This window comes from Doryrhamphus excisus, chromosome 1 (assembly GCF_030265055.1).
Source record: "Doryrhamphus excisus isolate RoL2022-K1 chromosome 1, RoL_Dexc_1.0, whole genome shotgun sequence".
In the NCBI taxonomy this organism is placed as follows: Eukaryota; Metazoa; Chordata; class Actinopteri; order Syngnathiformes; family Syngnathidae; genus Doryrhamphus; species Doryrhamphus excisus.
This window is the reverse complement of record NC_080466.1, coordinates 30,230,176-30,254,853: the sequence shown is the minus strand read 5'-3', so window position 1 is coordinate 30,254,853 and position 24,678 is coordinate 30,230,176. Positions and strand designations below refer to the sequence as shown.

General features: G+C 38.2%; 1 protein-coding gene across 6 annotated transcripts; it reads right to left on the bottom strand.

Moving 5' to 3' along the window:
• Nucleotides 1-173: 173 nt before the first annotated feature.
• Nucleotides 174-12,589, bottom strand: znf395b (zinc finger protein 395b). 6 transcript variants are annotated; one of them, XM_058090058.1, is made up of 11 exons: nucleotides 11,259-11,922; nucleotides 11,070-11,121; nucleotides 8,615-8,777; nucleotides 6,114-6,265; nucleotides 5,938-6,050; nucleotides 5,672-5,871; nucleotides 4,359-4,459; nucleotides 3,755-4,049; nucleotides 2,406-2,507; nucleotides 2,069-2,178; nucleotides 179-2,013 (listed from the first exon to the last, which is right to left on the bottom strand). In XM_058090058.1, the coding sequence occupies exons 3-11, from the start codon at nucleotides 8,732-8,734 to the stop codon at nucleotides 1,902-1,904; spliced, it is 1,305 nt and encodes a 434-aa protein (XP_057946041.1). In that variant the 5' UTR covers nucleotides 8,735-8,777; nucleotides 11,070-11,121; nucleotides 11,259-11,922; the 3' UTR covers nucleotides 179-1,901. The 6 variants fall into 6 exon arrangements, with proteins under 6 accessions (XP_057946058.1, XP_057946049.1, XP_057946041.1 ...); XM_058090075.1 differs by lacking the exons at nucleotides 11,070-11,121; nucleotides 11,259-11,922 and adding an exon at nucleotides 12,378-12,589 and having other exon boundaries at nucleotides 174-2,013; nucleotides 5,938-6,041; XM_058090066.1 differs by lacking the exons at nucleotides 11,070-11,121; nucleotides 11,259-11,922 and adding an exon at nucleotides 12,378-12,568 and having other exon boundaries at nucleotides 176-2,013; nucleotides 3,755-4,046.
• Between the last annotated feature and the right edge of the window lie 12,089 nt (nucleotides 12,590-24,678).

Sequence of the window (24,678 nt, the reverse complement as noted above, 5' to 3'; positions counted from 1 at the left end):
CTGGGCCGCACTTTGGTCACCCTTAGCTTGCCTAAATTGGCTTTTAGCATGTTTAGCGCACAAAGTGTATCAGAGTGTGTCATTTCCATGTTTAGCGTACAAAGTGTGAACACCCTGGGGTCCCTTTTTTTTTTAGTGACACAATACTGCCCTCTTGTGGCTGAAGTATGGCACTGCCGCTTCAGCGTAATTAGCAAGCATTTGAACTAAATTACACATTTTTAAAAATGATTAGCACAATGTTATTATGGTTCTTATAAAGAAAAACGTTTTTTTTCCTTCACTAGCAGCCCCAGTCTTTGTTTTTGCATCTTAATAGGTTCGACCGCAGATAATAATGTATAATGTATGTACAGTGTGTGTGTGTGTATGTGCGCGTGAGAAGGTGCACGTGCATGTGAGTATTTCTGTCAACATCCGCTTCAAATAGCGGAAGTCTGTGGCTGACATTTTTAACATTAAACCATTTGTTGTAAGTATTCATTAAAAAAATGTGTATAGCGAAAAAAAAAACCCAGAATAAAATAGTTTGCTTATTTTTTTTGTGGAGTGTCGTACAGAAAAGAGAAAAAAAAAGTTGTGAAATTCTCAGTGTTTTGTTTTAATTGTGTGACAATATACTGCATTTCTTCTTTTGTCTTTATTGCTGATACAAACACTTGGAAGAAAATCCATTTTATGGAAGAAATCCTGTTATGTAGCTTATTTCTGTGAATTTATAATCCATCAAAGTGCCGAAAAACATGAAAAATTAAAAAAAAAAAAAACACTCAGGCTTAACGAGACATTAAAAAAGGTACAAAATACTCATACGTTAGCTTGAAAGCACACGATATAATACACATGATAAACCACTGGGAGGCGTCTAAGCAGTAATACTGTACAGTATCTACTACCTTTGGATAAAGTATAAAGTACACATCATCAAAGTCAGTCAAACAGTGAGCACCATGGGAGACTGACAGGTCACAAATTTCCATTTGTCTTCCAGGGAAGGGGAAAAAAAAAAACTGGCAAATTGTCTCATCTGTCCCCGCCGCCAGATATAAAAAAAAATGCAGTTTTATCAGAATGAGCATTCAAAAGAAACAGTAAAAGGAACACATTGGTTTGTCAATGGCTGTTATGTATATACAGTATACAGTTGGGACCAGATATTTACACCCTCGCTCTGCAGAATTTAAGATTTTTTTTTAGTTTTTTTCTCAGAAAATATGAATAATAACAGTTCATTTTTCATAGTTTATTTTTAGCTTATTTTAGTTTATTTTGGTTTTATTCGATTGAATTAAATCATATTTATTTTCATTCATTGATTACCCAGTACCCAGGAGAAAACCCACGCATGCACAGCGAGAACATGGAAACTCCACACAGAGATATCTGAGGGTGGAATCGAACTTGGGTCTCCTAGCTGTAAGGCCTGCGTGCTAAACATTCCCCCACCGTGCAGCCCTGGAAACAACCACTAAAACAACCACTAACCATGTTTTATCATTCATATTTTCTGCGAAAAGGAACAAAAAAATCTGATTTATTTTTTAGAATGTTGAGGCCTAAAAAAAGATTATGTTTTTTTTTTATTATTTTAATTTTTTGCTGTTGTTTTATTAATTGTCCTTGTTTTTTTTACTTAATATAATTAAAAAAAATTTTTTAGAATGTGTTGAAGGCCAGTAAAAAAAATGCCAAATTTACAAAATATATATTTTTTTCAATAAATGTCTTCACACAACTACTAACCATATTTTATCATTCATATTTTCTGCGAAAAGTAACAAAAAAATTCTTAAATTCTGCAGGGGGGGTGTAAACGTTTGGACACAACTGTATATAAGCTATGTATAGAAGTATATATACGCTATAGATATAGAAGTATATATACGCTGGTTTCCCCTTCTTTAGTCGGGGAAACGCTGGCAGGCTTTTTTCCAGCGGCAGGCGGTGCACCATTGATCCTTACGCTCCACCCCGTACACCTTCCGACACTTTTTGGCTTCCCCCCGCCCTTTCCTGCCGACGACACACCAGTCAGTTGATGAATCGTTTAAAGAATCGTTCATCTCACCTGAAGGAGCAGTGGGCGCGGGACGGCGACGCCGCGCTCATCGTCTGGAGCCGGTTCTGTTGGAGCCACTGTTCTCCAACACTGACAGAGCGGCAGCGAGGTTTCGCCATCTGAAGGGGAAAACAGTCCGCCACAGACGCATTCTTTGATTAGATAATGAGGCAAGACCCCAGATTCCGACCGAGTTGCATTGTTGCATTTTTCAGTGGCGCAGAAAACACAATTGTGGTTCAAAATGTACTGTATTTGTTGTGGTCCGAAATGTATTTGTGGCGGGCCATCATTGTCATTACCGTTGTTTCAGAACAGAGCAGAATCAAGCAGAAAGAAAACTCACTGGAGCGTTACTGTGGCTTGCAACCGAGGTGGGGGTGGTCAAACCGTGGCACCCTGGACTTCTCGGGGCCACCGGTGGACCGGTTTGGACGGGGCTGCAGGCCTGTAGAGGAGACGAGTCGTTACAAGATTGCAGACGTGGATTGGTGTCTGCTGATATCGCTATCAGTGTCTGCTGATATCGCTATCTGCTGATATCGGTATCGTGTCTGCTGATATCGCTATCTGCTGATATCGGTATCGTGTCTGCTGATATCGGTATTGGTATCTGCTGATATCAGTATCTGCTGATATTGGTATCGGTGTCTGATGATATCGCTATCAGTGTCTGCTGATATCACTTTTGGTGTCTGCTGATATTAGTATCTGCTGATATCGGTATTGGTATCTGCTGATATCAGTATCTGCTGATATTTGTATGGTGTCTGCTGATATCGGTATCAGTGTATGCTGATATTGGTATCGTGTCTGCTGATATCGGTATTGGAATCTACTGATATCGGTATTGGTGTCTTCTGATATTGGTATCGGTGTCTGCTGATATTGCTATCAGTGTCAGCTGATATCGCTATTGGTGTCTGCTGATATTGGTATCTGCTGATATCGGTATTGTATCTGCTGATATCAGTATCTGCTGATATCGGTATCTGCTGATATCGGTATTGGTATCTGCTGATATCAGTATCTGCTGATATTGGTATTGTGTCTGCTGATATCGGTATCAGAGTATGCTGATATTGGTATCGTGTCTGCTGATATCGGTATCAGTGTATGCTGATATTGGTATCGTGTCTGCTGATATCGGTATTGGAATCTACTGATACCGGTATTGGTGTCTTCTGATATTGGTATCGGTGTCTGCTGATATTGCTATCAGTGTCAGCTGATATCGCTATTGGTGTCTGCTGATATTGGTATCTGCTGATATTGGTATAGTGTCTGCTGATATCGCTATCAGTGTCTGCTGATATCGCTATCGGTGTCTGCTGATATCGGTATCTGCTGATATCGGTATTGTGTCTGCTGATATCGGTATTGGTATCTGCTGATATCAGTATCTGCTGATATTGGTATTGGAATCTATTGACATCGGTATTGGTGTCTTCTGATATTGGTATCAGTGTCTGCTGATATCACTATCGGTGTCTGCTGATAATAGTGTCTGTTGATATCGGCATCAGAAATTGAGAGTTGGACAATATCGGTTTGTGTCAAAAAAGCCAATATCGGACATCCCTAAAAAAAAGCCATAATGTGTCACAAAGAGCCCCCGGGCCACACTGTGGACAACCCCAGACTAGTGACTTATTCAGCGCTCTCCATTGTGTGACTATGCTGTGTAAAACGGACCTGATAGAGATGCTCTGTGTGAATCTGCCAGAAGCTGCTGGGGGCAGACTGGCTGAGCGGACTGGGCCTGCTTGCCCCAGGGCCGGAGCTGGAGTTGGACCTGGGCCTGTGAGCAGGCGGGATCTGAACCCCCAGAGCGGGCGGAGAAGCGCACGGGGCCGGGGCCCAGCTGAGAGGGGACGTTTGGCCCGGAGCCGGCTGGGAAGGAAGTAGTGCAACATTGGCGTCCACCGTCTCGCAGGAGATCTTGGCGTAGTAAAAGTCCTCTTCTCTCTGGGACTGATCCGACCCGCTGCTGCAAAAGAAGCACCGTCGTGGCCCAGATATCAAATCTGAAAGTCTTTTATCACACTGCATTATAAAAGCGGCGCTCCTCCACCACCTGAAATTTTTATTCCCTCTTGTTTTTTTAATGTTGTTTTCTAGCTCAGAACTAATCTAAAGCGCTCCCACTGTCTACATCGGGAACCTTCTTATAAAAGAAACCTCTCTATTATTATCACTTTTACAATATGTGTCGTATTTGTGCATAAGAAAAGAACTTTCATGCAAGTCTCTCCAGACACACTTTCATACAAAATGTATTAAAAATAGGCAAACTCACCCCAGATGCAGCACGCGGATGTGTCGTTTGATTCCGACCGAAGACGTGAGCACCTTGCCGCAACTGGGCCACAGACACTTGTACAAGCCTTTGAAAGAGCTCTGTGACAGGGAACACGTTCAATTACATTCATTCTTTTCATTCATTCAGTACATTTTTAAAACAGCTTTACTGTAACACAGAGGGTTGTCTAATGTGTGGGCCCGTGCGGCCCGAAAGCTGTTTTTATGGGCCTGCAACACATTTAAAAAATTCATTCATTCATTCATTTTGTAGCGGCACGGCGGTCGAGTGGTTAGCGCGGATAGTGAGGATAAGCGGTAGAAAATGAATGAATGAAAATAAATACGATTTAATTCAATCAAATAAAACTAAAATGAACTAAAATAAGCTCAAGGCCTTCCTTGTGTTTTGGATCATTGTCACGTTGGAACATCCAAGAACGTCCCATGCGCAGCTTCTGGGCCGATGAGTGTCGATTTTTTCTTCCAGTATTTTCTGATAACTTGCTGCATTCAGGGCTGCACGGTGGTTGAGTGGTTAGCGTGCAGACCTCACAGCTAGGAGACCTGAGTTCAATTCCACCCTATTGGAGTTAGCAGTTTTTTCTCTGGGTAACATTTTTCCTTATGACATTATTTTTCCAGGGCTGCACGGCGGTCGAGTGTTTAGCACGCAGGCCTCACAGCTAGGAGACCAGGGTTCAATTCCAACCTCGGCCATCCCTGTGTGGAGTTTGCATGTTCTCCCCCGTGCATGCGTGGGTTTTCTCCGGGTACTCCGGTTTCGTCCCACATTCCAAAAACATGCTAGGTTAATTAGCCACTCCAAATTGTCCATAGGTATGAATGTGAGTGTGAATGGTTGTTTGTCTATATGTGCCCTGTGATTGGCTGGCCACCAGTCCAGGGTGTACCCCCGCCTCTCACCTGAAGACAGCTGGGATAGGCTCCAGCACCCCCGCGACCCTCGTGAGGAAAAGCGGTGGCTTATTATTTTATTTTAGTTTATTTTATCTTATTTTAGTTTATTTTAGTTTTATTTGATTGAATTAAATCATATTTATTTTCATTCATTCATTTTCTACCGCTTATTCTCACGAGGGTCGTGGGGGGTGCTGGAGCCTATCCCAGCTGTCTTCGGGCGAGAGGCGGCGTACACCCTGGACTGGTCGCCAGCCAATCACAGGGCACATATAGACAAACAATGCTATATAAAATGCTAACATTTGAACACAGGAAGTGGACAAAGTATTAGCAAATACTGCCATGTAATAAAGATGGATGACAACAGCAGACCAGTGTCTATTGTACCTTTGGCTTTTTGGCATGAAGCTCCTCCCCTTGTTCTAACTCCATGTTCAAGCCCTCGTCCGGGCTGTTGTCCATCTCGGGGACGGACGGCGAAGGGGCCGGGCTCACGTTGCCGTGATCCCAGCTCCAGTAGCCGCTGCTGCCGCTGTCGGACAGCTCGCCTCCGCCGCACTCCATGTCGGCTGATGATGAGCAGCCCGCTAGAGTGAAGGAAAGATACACTTAGTAGCCTTGTATGTGGTACTTCTGTGTGAAGTACCACATACCTGTTGCAGTTTCGGTCTGTGGGGGACTCTGGACCACGGGGTTACAGGACAGACTGGTTAGGACCATGGCGGCCATGATTTCATCCATCTCCACGGACTCTGGGCTGCGCATACTGGAGTCAGCAGAGTCCTTAGTCGGCTGCAGGTAGACTTAAACACACCCACTTATATCTCACCTGTACGGGGGTTCTCCGCTAGCTGATTGGTCCGCCGCTAGGGTCCTCGTTCGCAGGTTGTTCCAGCCTTCACCGTGCAAAGGAACCGACGCGTTGTTCTTGTGAACGCCTCTCTCCGCAAATGGATCTTGGACACAGTTCTGCGTGTACATCTACAGACGGGGAGGTGAAAGGTCACATTCCAGATGAGCCATCCTTTTTCATGTTCTTCAAACCAACCGGAACTCCCGATAACCCGGCAGGAAGCGAATCATTGAACGCTTCCACGGAGAAAGAGAGAGAGATGTACGGCGGTTATATGCGGTTAAGCTGATTATGTAAACCTTTTTGGAGAAAATATTTCCTGCCCATCTGTGGCGTCCTGCCTGCTGACAGTATGGCTTACAAAGGAGCAGCATGGAAGGATAGCGAGTGCCAACCTCTGACGAGGCACGGGGAGGGAAAATAACAGCCATTTATTTAACAATAGAAGCTAATGATGCAATGCGTCGCTCATATCCGACAGATGGAAAATCACCAATGAGCCGACTTTTTTTCCTAATTTGGGGAAAATTGTACTTTAACGCCTGAATGGACGCTACTGAGCTGAACTTAGCGCTGTTCAAAACGAGCGCTAACCGCTTCTTTTCCTGCAAGGAGCTGCATCACAGACAAAACAAACGATTCCCCTCAAAACGATTCACTGACTCACGGGTGCTCGACAAAAACTCAACTTTCACGACGTCACGGGCGTTCGACTCACGACTTGACAAAGACGACTACTTCACTGAACCACGGGCACTCAAAGAAAACTAGAGTATCACCAACTGGGTACCCAATGAAGACTCGAGTTTCACTGACTCACAAGTAGACGAAGACTCGCATTTAACTGATTCATGGGTACCCAATGAAGACTCGAGTTTCACTGACTCACAAGTCGGCAAAGACTTGTGTTTCCCTGATTCATGGATACCCAATGAAGACTCGAGTTTCACTGACTCAAAAGTAGGCAAAGACTTGTGTTTCCCTGATTCATGGATACCCAATGAAGACTCTAGTTTCACTGACTCATAAGGACACAAAGAAGACTCGAGTTTCCCTGACTCACAAGTGCTCGTTGAAGACTCATATTTAACTGACCCACAGGTGCTCATAGCAGACTCGAGTGTCACTGACTCATTATGACACAAAGAAGACTCCAGTTTCACTGACTCACAAGTAGACGAAGACTTGCATTTAACTGATTCATGGGTACCCGATGAAGACTCTAGTGTCACTGACTCATTAGGACACAACGAAGACTCGAGTTTCACTGGCTCACAAGTAGGCAAAGACTTGCGTTTCCCTGATTCATGGGTACCCAATGAAGACTCGAGTTTCACTGACTCATAAGGACACAAAGAAGACTCGAGTTTCCCTGACTCACAAGTGCTCAATGAAGACTCGCGTTTCCCTGATTCATGGGTACCCAATGAAGACTCTAGTTTCACTGACTCATAAGGACACAAAGAAGACTTGAGTTTCCCTGACTCACAAGTGCTTGATGAAGACTCGTATTTAACTGACCCACAGGTGCTCATAGCAGACTCGAGTGTCACCGACTCATTAGGACACAAAGAAGACTCCAGTTTCACTTACTCACAAGTAGACGAAGACTCGTATTTAACTGACCCATGGGTACCCAATGAAGACTCTAGTTCCACTGACTGACTCATAAGGACACAAAGAAGACTCGAGTTTAACTGACTCACAAGTAGGCGAAGACTTGCATTTAACTGATTCATGGGTACCCAAGGAAGACTCTAGATTCACTGACTCATGGGTTTACAGAGACTTGCATTTAACTGGGTACTCAACAAAAATGTGATGTTTCACTGACTCACAGGTACTCAAAGCGGACTCGAGCTTCAGTGACTCACAGGTACTCAAAGAAGACTTGCATTTTGCTGATTCATGGGTACCCAATGAAGACTCTAGTTTCACTGACTCATAAGGACACAAAGAAGACTTGAGTTTCACTGACTCACAAGTAGGCGAAGACTCGCATTTAACTGATTCGTGGGTACCCAATGAAGACTCTAGTTTCACTGACTCACAAGTAGGCGAAGACTCGCATTTAACTGATTCGTGGGTACCCAATGAAGACTCTAGTTTCACTGACTCATGGGTTTACAAAGACTTGCGTTTAACTGACTGACGGGTACTCAACAAAGACTCGATGTTTCACTGACTCACAGGTACTAAAAGAAGACTCATTTTCACTGACTTACTGGTGCTCAACGAAGACCTTGCGTTTAACTGACTCACAGGTGACAAAGACTCAATTTTCACTAATTCTCGAGCGCTCTATAAAGTCACCGACTCTTAACGACTCGACTGTCACTAACTGACAGGTGTTACAAGAGGACTTGAGTCCTCACTGATTCAGGTGCACTCAAAGAAGACTTGAGTTTCACCGATTTTTGTTATCGGCGTTGAAAGGCGTCTATCGGCTTATGCAGATCACATGTCTGTCTGCTCACCACAGGGTGCTGCTGCACGTCGGGCGGCCTGATTGCGTCATGCGTGTCGGAGACATACGCCCGCAGTCCGGTTCCGCCGGGTCCTGCTGGACTTCCATCGCTGGGTCTCATAGCTGCCATGGTGCTGCTGCACAGTGAGGAGACTCAGCAGAGTCAAACCTCCCTGTGGATGAGACAGGAGACAAAGATATGACGCAACCCAAATATGCATATTGTCATATTGTGGCTACTGGTAGCCAAGATTATGGCCTCTGACCAAAATGGCTCGAGGTTTGATTCCCACAATCTGACTACCACACTTGCTCCCCCCGGTGCTGGGAAGCAGCCAGTTGATCCAGTGCCTCACTAAAAGTGTGTGCTTGCCATGTTTTTGTTGTCTCTCATGAGCAAAATACTGGTGGGGGGGGGGGGGGTGGGGGGGGGGGGGTGGGGGGGGATAAAATTGGGATAAAAATGTGCGTCTGTGTTACCTTATTTACATCTAATATGTCTTATTTTGTCTGTCTATATCACTTATATCGGGTAATACAAATGTAAAGGTGACTATAGGGGTGTTATTTCATGTCGAGAGAGCTCTAATAATGTTAAAAACCATATTTATAAGATCATAAAGAGCTTTTCTATGCAAATATATTAAGCTCATTAATAATGAACCCTATTACAGTCAGGTCTGGAACCATTTAACCAACTACACTGTAAACCCGAATGTTCAAAGTACTTAAATACATGAAGTTATGCATACTCAAAGTTCTTAAAAAAGTTCTAATAACTTAATTATGTCAAGTTCATTTAACATGTTGTTCCATTTTGAGTACTTTAACAAATATGTTTTGATAAAATTGAACTATAGCTATATTAAGTAAGATTAACTTAAAAACATAGTTTACATACAACTTAAAAGACACTGTAAAAATACTTAATTGGTATAAGTATAGTTAACTTGAAATTTTCTTAAAAGTTCTACTTATAAATGTTGATTGCCAGTTGCATTATCTGTCTTTTCAGTTTATTTAACTTGTAATTTTTGATTAATATGAACTTTTTGCAGATTTGTGTAACCTACTTAAAAGAATTAGTAGTTACTTATAACTTAAAATGTTCTTAAAAGTTGTACTTATAAATGTTGATTGCCGGTTGCGTTATCTGTCTTTTCAGTTTATTTAACTTGTAATTTTTGATTAATATGAAGTTTTTTCAGATTTGTGTAACCTACTTAAAATAACTCGTAGTTACTTATAACTTAAAATGTTCTTAAAAGTTCTACTTATAAATGTTGATTGCCGGTTGCGTTATCTGTCTTTTCAGTTCATTTAACTTGTAATTTTTGATTAATATGAAGTTTTTTCAGATTTGTGTAACCTACTTAAAATAACTCGTAGTTACTTATAACTTAAAATGTTCTTAAAAGTTCTATTTATAAATGTTGATTGCCAGTTGCATTATCTGTCTTTTCAGTTTATTTAACTTGTCATTTTTGATTAATATGAACTTTTTGCAGATTTGTGTAACCTACTTAAAAGAATTCATGGTTACTTTTCATGGCAGAGAGAATGCCAAAAAGAAAGCTATTTCTCTTTTCAGCCCAAAATTTTAAAAAGTATATCTAATATCAACTCCAAATATTAAAGCTCTGATATACTCAAATGTTTGGATTTATGAACTAAAAAAAATGTGGCAACTGATTGCCTCACTTTTTTGAGTTCTGCTAACTTATTCGAGTTTACAGTGTAGACATGACTATATATTTTTTGAAGAGTAAGCATTTTTAAAATTAACTTTATTTGTACAACAGCTTAATACAAATATAAGCCACAGGCCGTACTATGGACCCCCCTGTTGTAGCCAGCATGTAAGTTCCACACAAGCAAAAGGCATGCACACTGCAACAGAACCTCCAAGGGGACCTTCCTGTACATCTTTTTTACTTTCACTTTCCTCCTCTACCTCCTCTCCTGTTTAGCAATTTGCAAAATCCACACAATGGACGAGTCTGCTGACGTCACTGACATTTCACCCCACACTCCCAAGCTCTGCCCCGCAGCAACAAAAGGCAGCAATGTGACGAGTCAAGTGAAAATCATGTGTAAAATTTATGATGAGTGACTTTATATAACACTCCCTTAATATAGCATTTGTCAGAATACCAGCGTCCCGCTTCTTTGGGAGTGAATATGCTTTTACTGGAATGACATAATAAATGCCGAAGTTTATTGCTTTAAACAGTTGGCTCGAGGGATTTTAATCCATTGTGCATCAAATTAAAACAAATCACAATGTGAACTTTATTGCGGAAAGCCAAGACTATATATTCTGGTAGTATTCTTGTCCAAATACTTGACACATAACGTGTAGCGTATAGCTGCCATGGTTGATTCACTGCAGGGGTGAAATGGGGCCACTGCTGCATTTAAGTGGGAATAATAATAATAAAAGATTAAAAAAAAAAAACTTTTACCAGAGAAATGTCTCCAAACGTGTACAATTCCTTGGACTTTTCCTTGTTTATGCTGCCAAAGAGAAACTATTAGCTAAGTAAACATATATTATTAGGCCTTTGTATTTCTTTCCACCCTGAGTCCAATGAATTGATTAATGACCGCCATTTTTTTAACAGAAAGATTCAAAATTGAATAATGTAACTTGCCCTGCTTGGTTGAGCATCAAGACTTGCAGTTTGTTACGGTTGAACATTCAATGAATTCCTTAAAATGAAGAGTAACTGAATAGTTCTACATAAATACGTAGCCTTTATAGGGTTTTAAATAGCGATTATGTTGCCTCTTTATTGACTGCGCAGCCATTTTGAACGCATGCCGCCCTGCAACGTTTAACAAAGTCGGTAATCTCGAAGAAGTATCAAAAAACAATAAACAGCAATCATTGGAACTATGTTAATATGTATTTCTGATCAAATTATTCGATATAAGTCTAGTTTTGGCCCTTTCTTTCCTGTGCTTTCTTCCTCCATTCTTCCTCCTGTTTACTACTTTCCATCATGAATCTTCATCGTCCTACCCCACTAGATCCCCCTAAACGCAGCGTAAAGCCGGACTTTGCTGAAAGCTCTCCAGCCAATCACAGTCTAGTATGAGTAGTAAACAAGCGCCATAATGTGGGCGGGTCCGACTTCTGATTGGCTGGTCGTTCATTTCTAGGCACACACCCCCTTTCTGACAACGTGTTGGGACACGAGTTTCGCCGGGAGGATATGGTGTTGAAAATGAGCTTGTTTCACACGAAAAAACTCATAAAAAACGAATTAATACATTACAAATAAAGCATATATTCAAAAAAAGAGAGAAACACACAGGCGTGGCAAAGCACTGAGGAGAGAATGCTATCAAAAAAATAATAATAACGTCAAATAATAATAACGTCATCATCCGTGTTGGAGGCTGGTCAAAATAATCCGTCACTATATTTATAAATAATCACAAAAACTGAGTATAAATGCAATGCAGCAACATATATATATGCATATACATTTATTTTACTGTACATTATTAAGCAGATACATACATAACTATCGACCAAGTCCAAGTATGTCGACATATATTTTTTATTTTACGGTTTTATGCATGATATACGCGAAAATGTTGCATTTGCGTATGCATTTATGCAATATATTAACTATATTTAACCGGTAATGGCTACATTGGGTGCAAATCGCCCTCCCCCAGCACGTTGCAGAGGAAAACAACATTCGAGTTTTCACCAAAAAGCGACATTTCTTTGCACAAATAAACATTCTGTATGTACTTACTTTAGGTCGGTAGTCGATTGTCCGTCCGTCCGTCCGTCCGTCCTTTCGTTGCAGCAACGCAAGGAGGTCGTTGCTCGGTGCTCGCCGGTCGACAGTATGCCGGGAGAAGGAAGGGAAGAAGGGGGTTGGTCTGTGGTACGTGCGCTTACGTGTGTGTGTTTGCTGGAGCAATGCCCGGCTGACAGCTGCATACACATAACACACGTACAACACACTCTAACATCTAGATTTTCCCAAAAAAACAAACAAAAAATTAAAAAAAAATATATATATATATTCTAAAAAAAACATATTAAAAATACATAAATTTTTAAAAATAATATTAAAAATAATATACTAGTTTTAAAAAATAATATATTACCTGATTAATTATTCAAATTAAATAAATTAAAAACATACACTATACAATAAAAAAATAAATATAAATATTATATATATTCATTAATTCATTTTTACCGCTTATCCTCACGAGGGTTGCGGAAAGTGCTGGAGCCTATCCCAGCTGTCTTCAGGCGAGAGGCGGGGTACACCCTGGACTGGTGGCCAGCCAATCACAGGGCACATATAGACAAACAACCATTCACACTCACTTTAAAAAAAAAGTGAGTGTGAAAAAGTTTATTTTATTTTATTTTATTTTATTTTATTTTATTTTATTTTATTTTATTTTATTTTATTTTATTTTATTTTATTTTATTTTATTTTATTTTATTTTATTTTATTTTATTTTATTTTATTTTATTTTATTTTATTTTATTATTTATTTATTATTATTTTATATTTAACTCGGGTCTCCTAGCTGTGAGGCCCTCGTGCTAATCACTCGTACACCATGCAGCGTAAAAACATCTTTTTTTTTTTATTATGTCGACTATATTGGGTAATATGAGTACGTATAAAGTTCACTATAGGGGTGTTACTTCATGTCTAGAGGGCTCTAAAATTCGTTTCATTTATTCATTTTCTACCGCTTATCCTCATAAGGGTTGCTGAGGGTGCTGGAGCCTATCCCAGCTGTCTTCAGGCGAGAGGCGGGGTACACCCTGGACTGGTGGCCAGCCAATCACAGGGCACATATAGACAAACAACCATTCACACTCACATTCATACCTATGGACAATTTGGAGTCGCTAATTAACCTAGCATGTTTCTGGAATGTGGGAGGAAACCGGAGTACCCGGAGAAAACCCACGCATGCACGGAGAGAACATGCAAACTCCACACAGAGATGGCAATGGGTGGAATCAAACTCGGGTCTCCTAGCTGTGAGGTCGCACGCTAACCACTCGACCGCCGTGCAGCCCCTTGCTGGTCACTTGTAATCTATTCCTATGGCATGAATAGGAGTACGAAATTAAGTGACAATGACATTAAACACAGCAGCAGGCTAATCCTGACAAGTGTACTATTCTCTGTATAGGATGTGGGAGGAAACCGGAGTACCCGGAGAAAACCCACGCATGCATGGGGATAACATGCAAACTCCACACAGAGATGACCGAGGGTGGAATTGAACTCGGGTCTCCTACCTGTGAGGCCCTTGCGGGTCACTTAAAATCTATTCCTGTGGCATGAATAGGAGTACGAAATTAAGACATTAATGACATGTGTAACAATGACATTAAACAGAGCAGCGGGCTAATCCTGGCATTATGATTTCAGATCACGACAAGAATAAAGTAAACAGAGAAATATTGGCAATCACACCTGTGTGGCTTGCACGCTAACCACTCATCCACCGTGCAGCCCCACAATTCCAACCACATAAACAACATAAATAAACAATGAAATTCAGACACACTTGTAATATGTTAATAGTGTCAGTCATAGTTGTATTAAGTTCATCTACTATTTAATATTGTAGTGCTATTATAGTACAGCATGACCCGTGTCTTTATGCTAATGCTAATCCAAAATACAGTTATGTCCATTTCAGCAAATATATACTGTACTGAGTATACACTATGCCCCCTTTTTCACCCCATAAAGCAGGATGAGTTGCCCACATAGAGATCAAATACGACTGGCCTATGTGTGTGTGTGTGTGTGTGTGTGTGTGTGTGAGAGAGACCAGATTAGTGTCGGCTGTCTGCACCCTCTCCGCCAGACATGCAGTCAGCAGGGATTTTAAGGTCTGAGCAGTGCACTCGCTGAGAAGGAGAGTAAACCAATCCTAGTCCCAATCTCGTTCCCTAAACCGAAACACACGACTCCTTTGGCACGGTGATACTCGCTAAACACGGTACTCCATCGATATTACAGTAGTACATGCAGAGTATTTTTATGGCGTTATTGCTTCAGTACCAATTATCAGATGTATAAATGATAAGGAATAAAACACAGTTTTATAACGTTAATGGTTCCATTAGTGAGATTACATCTTTATTGGAAATTATAAAAAACCTGATGAAGATGTTACAGTTCTGTTGAGTTGAATCAAGGGGCGGCCATTGTTGTTTTGTTCCGTGGAACACGTCAACATAAGCAGAAATTAGCAACTGCTTGCACTTTTAGTTGTGATTTATCCAGAGATATCAGGAGAATGGGTGATAATAATAATAAAAATATTATTATATAATATTATTATATATAATAATATAGGATTTTTCATCCTACAGCTGTTTGTTGACATGGTTTTTTTTCCATTTGTGCATTTTTAAACATGTATTTCATGTTTTCATGTGATGTTATTGGTTTTTAAAGCCTGTGGTCTTGAACTTTTCAGGTGAAAAACAACGTATTTCTTTTTTTATTATTATTACAAGTTTAAAATGTTTTTGTTGCACTTATTTAAGATTTTCTTAAGATTTTCTTGAGATATACTCTGTATATAATGTATTTTATTTTTTTATGTGTTTTTTGTTTAGTTATTTTTATATTATTCATATTTATATTTATATTATTTATTATTTATATATTATATATATTTTAATTGTAAAATAGCCTGTGGTCTTAAACTTTTCAGGTGAAAAACAAAGTAATTTTTATTTTAAATTACAAATTTGAAATGTTTTTGTCGCACTTCTTTAAGATTTTCCTATTTTATTTTATTTTTTTATGTGTTTTTTATTTTTTATATTATTTTTATATTATTTATTATTTATATTATATATATATATATATATATATATATATATATATATATATATATATATATATATATATATATATATATATATATATATATATATATATATATATATATATATATATATATATATTTCAATTGTAAAATAGCCTGTGGTCTTAATCTTTTCGGGTGAAAAACAACGTATTTCTTTTCATTTATTTATTTTATTACAAATTCGAAATGTTTTTGTCGCACTTCTTTAAGATTTTTATCAGGTCTGTATATAATCTGTATATAATTTAATTTAATTTTCTTGTTTTTTAAATTATTTTCATATTATTTATATTATTACATTATATATATATATATATATATATATATATATATATATATATATATATATATATATATATATATATATATATATATATATATATATATATATATATATATATATATATATATATATATATATATATATATTATTATTTTAAATTTGTAAAATAGCCTGTGGTCTTAAACAACATATTTATTTTTATTTATTTTTTTATTACAAATTTTAAATGTTTTTGTCACACTTCTTTAAGATTTTGATCAGGTATGTATATAATTTTATTTTATTTTTTTGTTGTGTTTTTATTGTTTTTATATTATTTATATTTATATTATTTATATATTATATATATATTTTAATTCCTGAATTATTCACAGTCCACATTTTTATTTAACTTAAACTCTTTCACAAATGTCTCCAGGAAGAGTAGCCTGTCTCATGGACTGTATTACCATGGGAACTGGCTTGTTTCTGCTGCCCCCTAACGGCCTAAAACAACACTGCTTATATCAGTGCTATGTTCATAGGCATAACAATAGTAACCTTTTTTCACCACAGAAACTTTGCAAATGGCGTTTAGAACCCCAAACCAACCTGTAGCGTTCCACCAAAATACCCTGGGTAATTTTTTTAATTTTTTTTAAGTTTCATCTAACAACCAAGAACTGTCACTTGGGCGTGTTGCCTTTCCTGACACCAACGCATAGTAGTATGGCCACGCATGGTATGAAAACTGGCAATGCAAGAATAACAGCTCCACCCTGCTTTAAAGTCTCATTAAAGCAAGTTGCCACTCCCGTGTCCTCCCCATCTAACCACTAGATATGCATCTACGCTCCCATTCTGCTCCCATCCTCCATGAACTGGCTTTTACTATGTCAAATATTATAAATCTGTCTAAATGTATGCATCATCAGCCTGGCCGCAATAAAAGGCCACTCCAGAATATACCGTTATTGAGGTGTGGATATCAAAATTTCACAGACTGAGACACATATAAATATTAAATTATATTTAATTTAAATATTCAGGACATTTTAACTTTTACTATGGCAAATATTGTAAATATGTCTAAATGTAAGCATCATCAGCCTGGCCGCAATAAAAGGCCACTCCAGAATATGCCGTTATCGAGGTGTGGATACAAAAATTTCACAGACTGAGACACATATAAATATTAAATTATATTTAATTTAAATATTCAGAACATTTTAACTTTTACTATGGCAAATATTGTAAATATGTCTAAATGTATGCATCATCAGCCTGGCCGCAATAAAAGGCCACTCCAGAATATGCAGTTATCGAGGTGTGGATACAACAATTTCACAGACTGAGACACATATAAATATTAAATTATATTTAATTTAAATATTCAGAACATTTTAACTTTTACTATGGCAAATATTGTAAATCTGTCTAAATGTATGCATCATCAGCCTGGATGCAATAAAAGGCCACTCCAGAATATGCAGTTATCGAGGTGTGGATACCAAAATTTCACAGACTGAGACACATATAAATATTAAATTATATTTAATTTAAATATTCAGGACATTTTAAAATGCAAGCAATGCAAGTTTGCACCAAAGATTAGAAAAAAATCCCCTCATATATGTCACAGTCCTGTTCCTGCCTTCTGGTCTGCCTCTCCTTGTTTTCCAGATGTCCTGGAGCGGGCTGGAGGCGGGAGGACTGGGCACACCTGAAGCCCATCCAAATCAACTGCCCATTTAAGGCCGCCGCTTGCAGCGGGAGTCGCTGGTTCCTCGCTTAGTATCCTGCTAACCGTCTGGTACTCCGGTATACCCAGCACTCCCTAGCCGTCCAGCCAGCCTCCTGTTGTTCACTTTAGTAATTTATGTTAGCAGTGCTCTGTGGCGAGATTTTTGTTTTTTCCTCGTGTTTTTCCTCGCCACCACCTTGTGTTGCCCCCTGGGCAGTTTTTGTTTCTGGGACTTTGCCTATTAAAAGACTCTTACTGCAACTCCTGTTGGCCTTCCTCTGCATCTGGGGTCCAACCCTCGACACCCCGTGACAATATATGCATAAAAAATATTATATGACTAAAAATAGTTATAAATACTAAACCCCCAAAATTTTTGATTTTTTTTTTTTTTTTTACCCCATCACAATTTTTTGCACAACACAAAACCAATAAACAGATTATTTAAAGTTTCTCGACGGAAAAAAAAAAATCACATTGTCACTGTGCCTGCGTGATTCCGTTTATTTCCTGCAAAGCCTTCTCATAGAAAGTGAAAAAAAAAAACATTAAAAAGTTTAAACTCTGAAGTATATGCACCTGAAAATATAATTCCACATTGTTGGGAGAGAAAAAAAAACAACAACAACATTGAATAGAAAAACATCACGCTGATGAAAAAAAAAAAAAAAGACAATCAACAGGAAGCCACCCAGCATACCTTGTGGGTTATAAATAAGTATAAAGTAGGATGCTTTTATTAGTGTGATGTGGTGCAGTGACCAGTAAATGTTGTTTGCTGAGTGAATGAAAAATATGTTTTATTTTGATATTTGTGCTATTTATGCTAGCAATAAACAAGCAGGTTAAACGACACTAAACGGCACCGGTCTCGGTTTATTGTAGGATATGAATTTATGATATTATGAGATATATTATTAGTAGGGATGTCCGATATTGGATTTTTTTTTTTGACGAAAACTGATATGTGTAACATGACATCGATTTTCATAATCGGGAACCAATATCATATTTTTATGCCGATATCAAGTCGATAATTATCGGACGTCCCTAATTATTAGACACTAACATGTCACCTATATACAAAGGTAGGATGTTTGGTTCCTGAAGAGTGGAGCTGCTGTTTTCTGTGGTTATAAACGAGACCATGAGCGGACTCTTAGTGGGCTGAGGGGTTCGATCTTTCCAGGGTACTAATGGGCATGTTTTTATGGTCTCTCCATGCTGTGTAGGTGGGGTCTGCAAGTTGACACGAAACAATGCAGGTTATATTTGTACTTGTACATGATTTAAATAAAAATTCGATTCCCGTAGGAGATAACTCACCTTTGACGCCATCGACCTGCCATAAACAGAGAAAGGAATGATAAGCACACAAAGAACAAGAGAGTCACTTTGTTCTTCCGTACGAATGGCGAGTTGTGTTTGTTTTTCATCTGCAGTCCAAGTCCGTGAGGTTGTACAATTTGTAGCCGTGATTAATAAATTTAGTAGGATCCCTTACTTATATATCACATATATTTACAGTGAGAGCATAGAAAACCTGTATACATTTTTAGAGATCTCTTGATATAAAATAACACCCCTATATTTATCTTTACGCTCCTATTTCCCATTAAAATAAATGTGTTGCGGTGATGTCGAGGGTTCAGAGTTCAGTATCTCGGGTTGTCTGTGTTTTCATAAAAATATTAATTGATTTATTAACTAACTTTAAGTTGCATTGGTGTGGCAGAAGCAAATAACACACACAAAAAATATTACGGTATTAGTGGCATGACTCGCCCCGTCAGAAGGAGGAAGCAGGAAAAAAAGAAGTTGAGAAACAAAAATCTTTATCAGCATCAAAATAATTTTCATGTTTCATTCCATGACTCAGAGTAGCGTCCAATGCAATTGCTCCTCCCTCCAGTTATTAATGATAACACACATCTTGGATGATAGAAATCTATAGAAAGACTCCAAACATGCCAAACAGTGTTTATACACAATATGCTTGTTTTCACACAGGCACATGTGTCCAATGCAATCGCTCCTCCCTCCAGTTATTAATCATAACACACATCTTGGATGATAGAAATCTATAGAAAGACTCCAAACATGCCAAACAGTATTTATACATACACAATATGCTTGTTTTCACACAGGCACATGTGTCCAATGCAATCGCTCCTCCCTCCAGTTATTAATCATAACACACATCTTGGATGATGGAAATCTAAAGAAAGACTCCAAACATGCCAAACAGTGTTTATCCACAATATACTTGTTTTCACACAGGCACATGTGTCCAATGCAATTGCTCCTCCCTCCAGTTATTAATGATAACACACATCTTGGATGACATAAATCTATAGAAAGACTCCAAACATGCCAAACAGTGTTTATACACAATATGCTTGTTTTCACACGGACACATGTGTCCAATGCAATCGCTCCTCCCTCCAGTTATTAATGATAACACACATCTTGGATGATAGAAATCTATAGAAAGACTCCAAACATGCCAAACAGTGTTTCTACATACACAATATGCTTGTTTTCACACAGGCACATGTGTCCAATGTAATCGCTCCTCCCTCCAGTTATTAATGATAACACACATCTTGGATGACATAAATCTATAGAAAGACTCCAAATATGTCAAACAGTGTTTATCCACAATATGGTTGTTTTCACACAGGCACATGTGTCCAATGCAATTGCTCCTCCCTCTAGTTATTAATGATAACACACATCTTGGATGATAGAAATCTATAGAAAGACTCCAAACATGCCAAACAGTGTTTATACACAACATGCTTGTTTTCGCACAGGCACATGTGTCCAATGCAATCGCTCCTCCCTCCAGTTATTAATCATAACACCCATCTTGGATGATGGAAATCTATAGAAACATTCCAAACATGCCAAACAGTATTTATACATACACAATATGCTTGTTTTCACACAGGCACATGTGTCCAATGCAATCGCTCCTCCCTCCAGTTATTAATGATAACACACATCTTGGTTGATAGAAATCTATAGAAACATTCCAAACATGCCAAACAGTGGTTATACACAATATGCTTGTTTTCACACAAGCACATGTGTCCAATGCAATTGCTCCTCCCTCCAGTTATTAATGATAACACACATCTGGGATCATAGAAATCTATAGAAAGACTCCAAACAGGCCAAACAGTGTTTATACACAATATGCTTGTTTTCACACAGGCACGTGTCCAATGCAATCGCTCCTCCTTCCAGTTATTAATGATAACACACATCTTGCATGACAGAAATCTAAAGAAAGACTCCAAACATGCCAAACAGTGTTTATCCACAATATGCTTGTTTTCGCACAGGCACATGTGTCCAATGTAATCGCTCCTCCCTCCAGTTATTAATGATAACACACATCTTGGATGATAGAAATCTATAGAAAGACTCCAAACATGCCAAACAGTGTTTATACACAATATGCTTGTTTTCACACAGACACATGTGTCCAATGCAATCGCTCCTCCCTCCAGTTATTAATGATAACACACATCTTGGATGATAGAAATCTATAGAAAGATTCCAAACATGCCAAACAGTATTTATACATACACAATATGCTTGTTTTCACACAGGCACATGTGTCCAGTGCAATCGCTCCTCCCTCCAGTTATTAATGATAACACACATCTTGGATGATAGAAATCTAAAGAAAGACTCCAAACATGCTAAACAGTATTTATACATACACAATATGCTTGTTTTCATACACCACACGTGTCAAATGTCAAATCACTCCTCCTGCCAGTTATTAATGCTGCTTTTAACGGGGGTGTATATAGGACTATATAGAGTAGACTAATATATGATGTAAATCACGCAGTACTTCCTAGCAAAGCAGTCCATTCAACTACATTGCATGATGGGAAGCAGTTAAACTAGTTTCAAAACTCATATTGGTACTCGTATTGTATATTTCTTAGCTACCTTTTGCATGTTAAGTTGCTGTGTGATGCAATTTAATGCAATTTCTGATGGGTTGCTAAGCTTTTTGGGAGTTTTTTTCCTACCTCATAATTGGCTCCAAATAAAGAACTACCCCTAATATGCCATTTTATGACGTGGACATGTGCTGCTTATAGTCTTGTGCCGCTTATATATGTACAAATCTTTTTTTAGCGGGTTATTATACACCGACAATGATGGTACTGATCCCTTTTGCTACATCTTCTTCTTCTTCTTCTCTGGCAGACCAGCTGTGATGTAATGTGTTCATGAGTGAAAACAAACAGGTAGCGCCAAATCTATTAACATAAATCCAACGTTGTTAAGTATTATTATTAAGTATTTGTATGTTTTTGTATAAAATATTGTTTTTGGCAAATTTGAAGTAACACCGGAGTCGCCGCATGTTGGTTTAATGGGTGCTGCTGCAATGAATGGAATTCAGAAACACGGGAGAAGAAGAACGAGTCAGTTCATACCGTGGCTCCTGTGTTCACATCGTAAGCGTTGCCGGAGTTCCTGTGGATGACAAGAAATATAAAAGTTATGACTCGTACCGAGGGTGTGACACATATGTGTGTGTATACTCAGTGTGTCCGGGGACAAAGGTGCATTCACTTGTCTATTTGCATTTACCGGTGGCTCATTTCCCACACACAAATTTCCCCACTGAGGGACGAATAAAGGCATATCTTAATCTTAATCTTAATCTCTTAATTCCCGTCGTTGGCGTCACTGTCCAAGGAATCCTCGCCTAACTCTAATTATTATTTTCATTATACTGGTGTATTATTATGGTGTTGTTGAATTCTATTACGCATTTTATTTTTATTAGTCTTTATTTGATAATTGCTTACTTTCTACCAAGTATGATTCCTTACCTGTGGGCCTTGTTTGATTTTTTTTAGTATTTTTTTTTCTGAGTGGAAATAAACGAATAATAAAATATAGTTTTGGGGCACTCACGCTTGTACTTACGTCAGATTATTATTATTATTATTTTTTTGTTATCTCAACCATTTACAATGTTTATTCAGATTTTTATCCTAAAGTATATATAAAGTTGAATTTTTAACTTAAAATATCTAATTTACAATAATAATAATAATAATAATAATAATACAAACACTACTAACAATACAAAAATTAAATTAAAATTAAAATTAAAATTGTTATTTTTGTTTTCTCAACCATTTACAACGTTTATTCTGATTTTTATCCCAAAGTATATATAAAGTTGAATTTTTGGGGCACTTTTAACTTAAAATATCTAATTTACAACAACAATAATAATAACAATAAAAACAATAATAATACAAAAATAAAAATAAAAATAAAAATAAAAATAAAAATAAAAATAAAAATAAAAATAAAAATAAAAATAAAAATAAAAATAAAAATAAAAATAAAAATAAAAATAAAAATAAATGAAAATAAAAAAAATAATAAAAATAAAAATATCTGATTATTTGAGAGAAATCACGTCATCTACTACCTTGCACAAAAAGCACATAGAGCCATCCAACCTGTTCAAGCCATTTTAGTATGATTTTCACCCCCCCAATTCCAAATATAGCAATAATAAAATCTAGCTTTGTGGCACACTTTTTAGTTTGAATGTAGTTTTGGGGCACTTAATCCTTAAAAAAAAATTAAAAACTACCCTTTAACATTCTTATTTGTCAACATTTTAATAAATTGTCTCATTATCTTTGTTCTCTGATTGGTTGGGGGAAAAATCACATGTTATTATTACCTTTTTGACGTTGAAAAGTTGAAGTTACCAAATATGGTTCCCTGACCTGTAAAGCTACATATTCTATTTGATTCATCGTCAATTAACCCGAACTGTATCAACGTTATAAATCAATGCTGCTACAATGTTCTTTGTCTGCACCCATTCAACACACAAACACACACACAAGTTATAATTCCTATCTATCACTCTGGTCCCATTCCAGCTTCATTCCTCTGGGTGACAAACAAGCGGAAGAATGCGCTCAGCAGCAGCAGCAGCAGCAGATAAGAGCATAGTTTCATTCCCCGAGTCCGACCAGGCCTCAGTGACTGGTATGTTTGGCAGTGATGGGTGTGGAAAGCACAGAAATACATAAACGCTGTACATATGCGTCCATATATTTGCATACAACAGACTCCACTTGTGACTATTAAGGACTTTGTTTACAACACATGAAGCTCTTTAAAACTCTCAACTTTGCTACTGACTCTTTAAGAAGGCAACACCCTAACACAAAAAAAACCACCTATCAAGTCTAACGAGTCTTTTTTTTTTGTGATGCTGGAATGGCAAAGAGATGCCTCGCATTTTAGGACACAGGGATGAAACTGCAGAATTTTTATTTTTTTTTAATGATCGGACTCACCGTTGGCAGTCGTTGCACAGAGCCACCAGACTAATGCTGAGGATGAGGAAAATGACCAAGGAGATGATGCCCACCTCGGCGGATGAAAGAGAAGCCAACATGTCAACCATCCCGACTGGAGCCATTGCGGTGGTGCTGTCAAACGATTACACAAATTAAGAACGACTGATAATTAATAAACAAAGAATAGATATGGAACTTACCTTATGTGCCGCTTGTGTTGATCAACACTGCCTGTCACCAACTGCTGCCAGTTATTCACCTGGTTTGCTTTATAATGGGCTCTGGCGGGGCAGGTGCTTGAAGGAGGGATTGTTGTGCACGGAGGAGGTGCTGACACAAAGCCGAGATACACCCTTTACGTCCAGGAGCGCTACACGTACATTCCAAGGAGTCTTGTTGCAATGGTATTTGCATGGGTGCAATCACATTTATTCATTCATAAAATGTCACTTTTACTACTTAGTACTCATCAGTATCACATACTACAGTATTTTGTCATAGTTTCTAAATCATACAGACATTCATAACCCAGATGTTTATCCAAACAGTAACGCCTTGTTTAAAAAAAAAAAAAAAACACACTAGAAATGCATGGCTGGCTGTAGACAACCACAATGTCACCCAAATATGAATAATAATTATTATTATTATGTATACTATAATCCCTCCGCTATCATGATAAGTGAAGTCCACCAATCACAGTAAAGTGGGTGTGCCTGGAGGCGGGGCCGTGGGTGGAATAAATGAAAACAGAGAAATTTTGGAAATTCAAGGAAATACAGCTGGAATAGGTG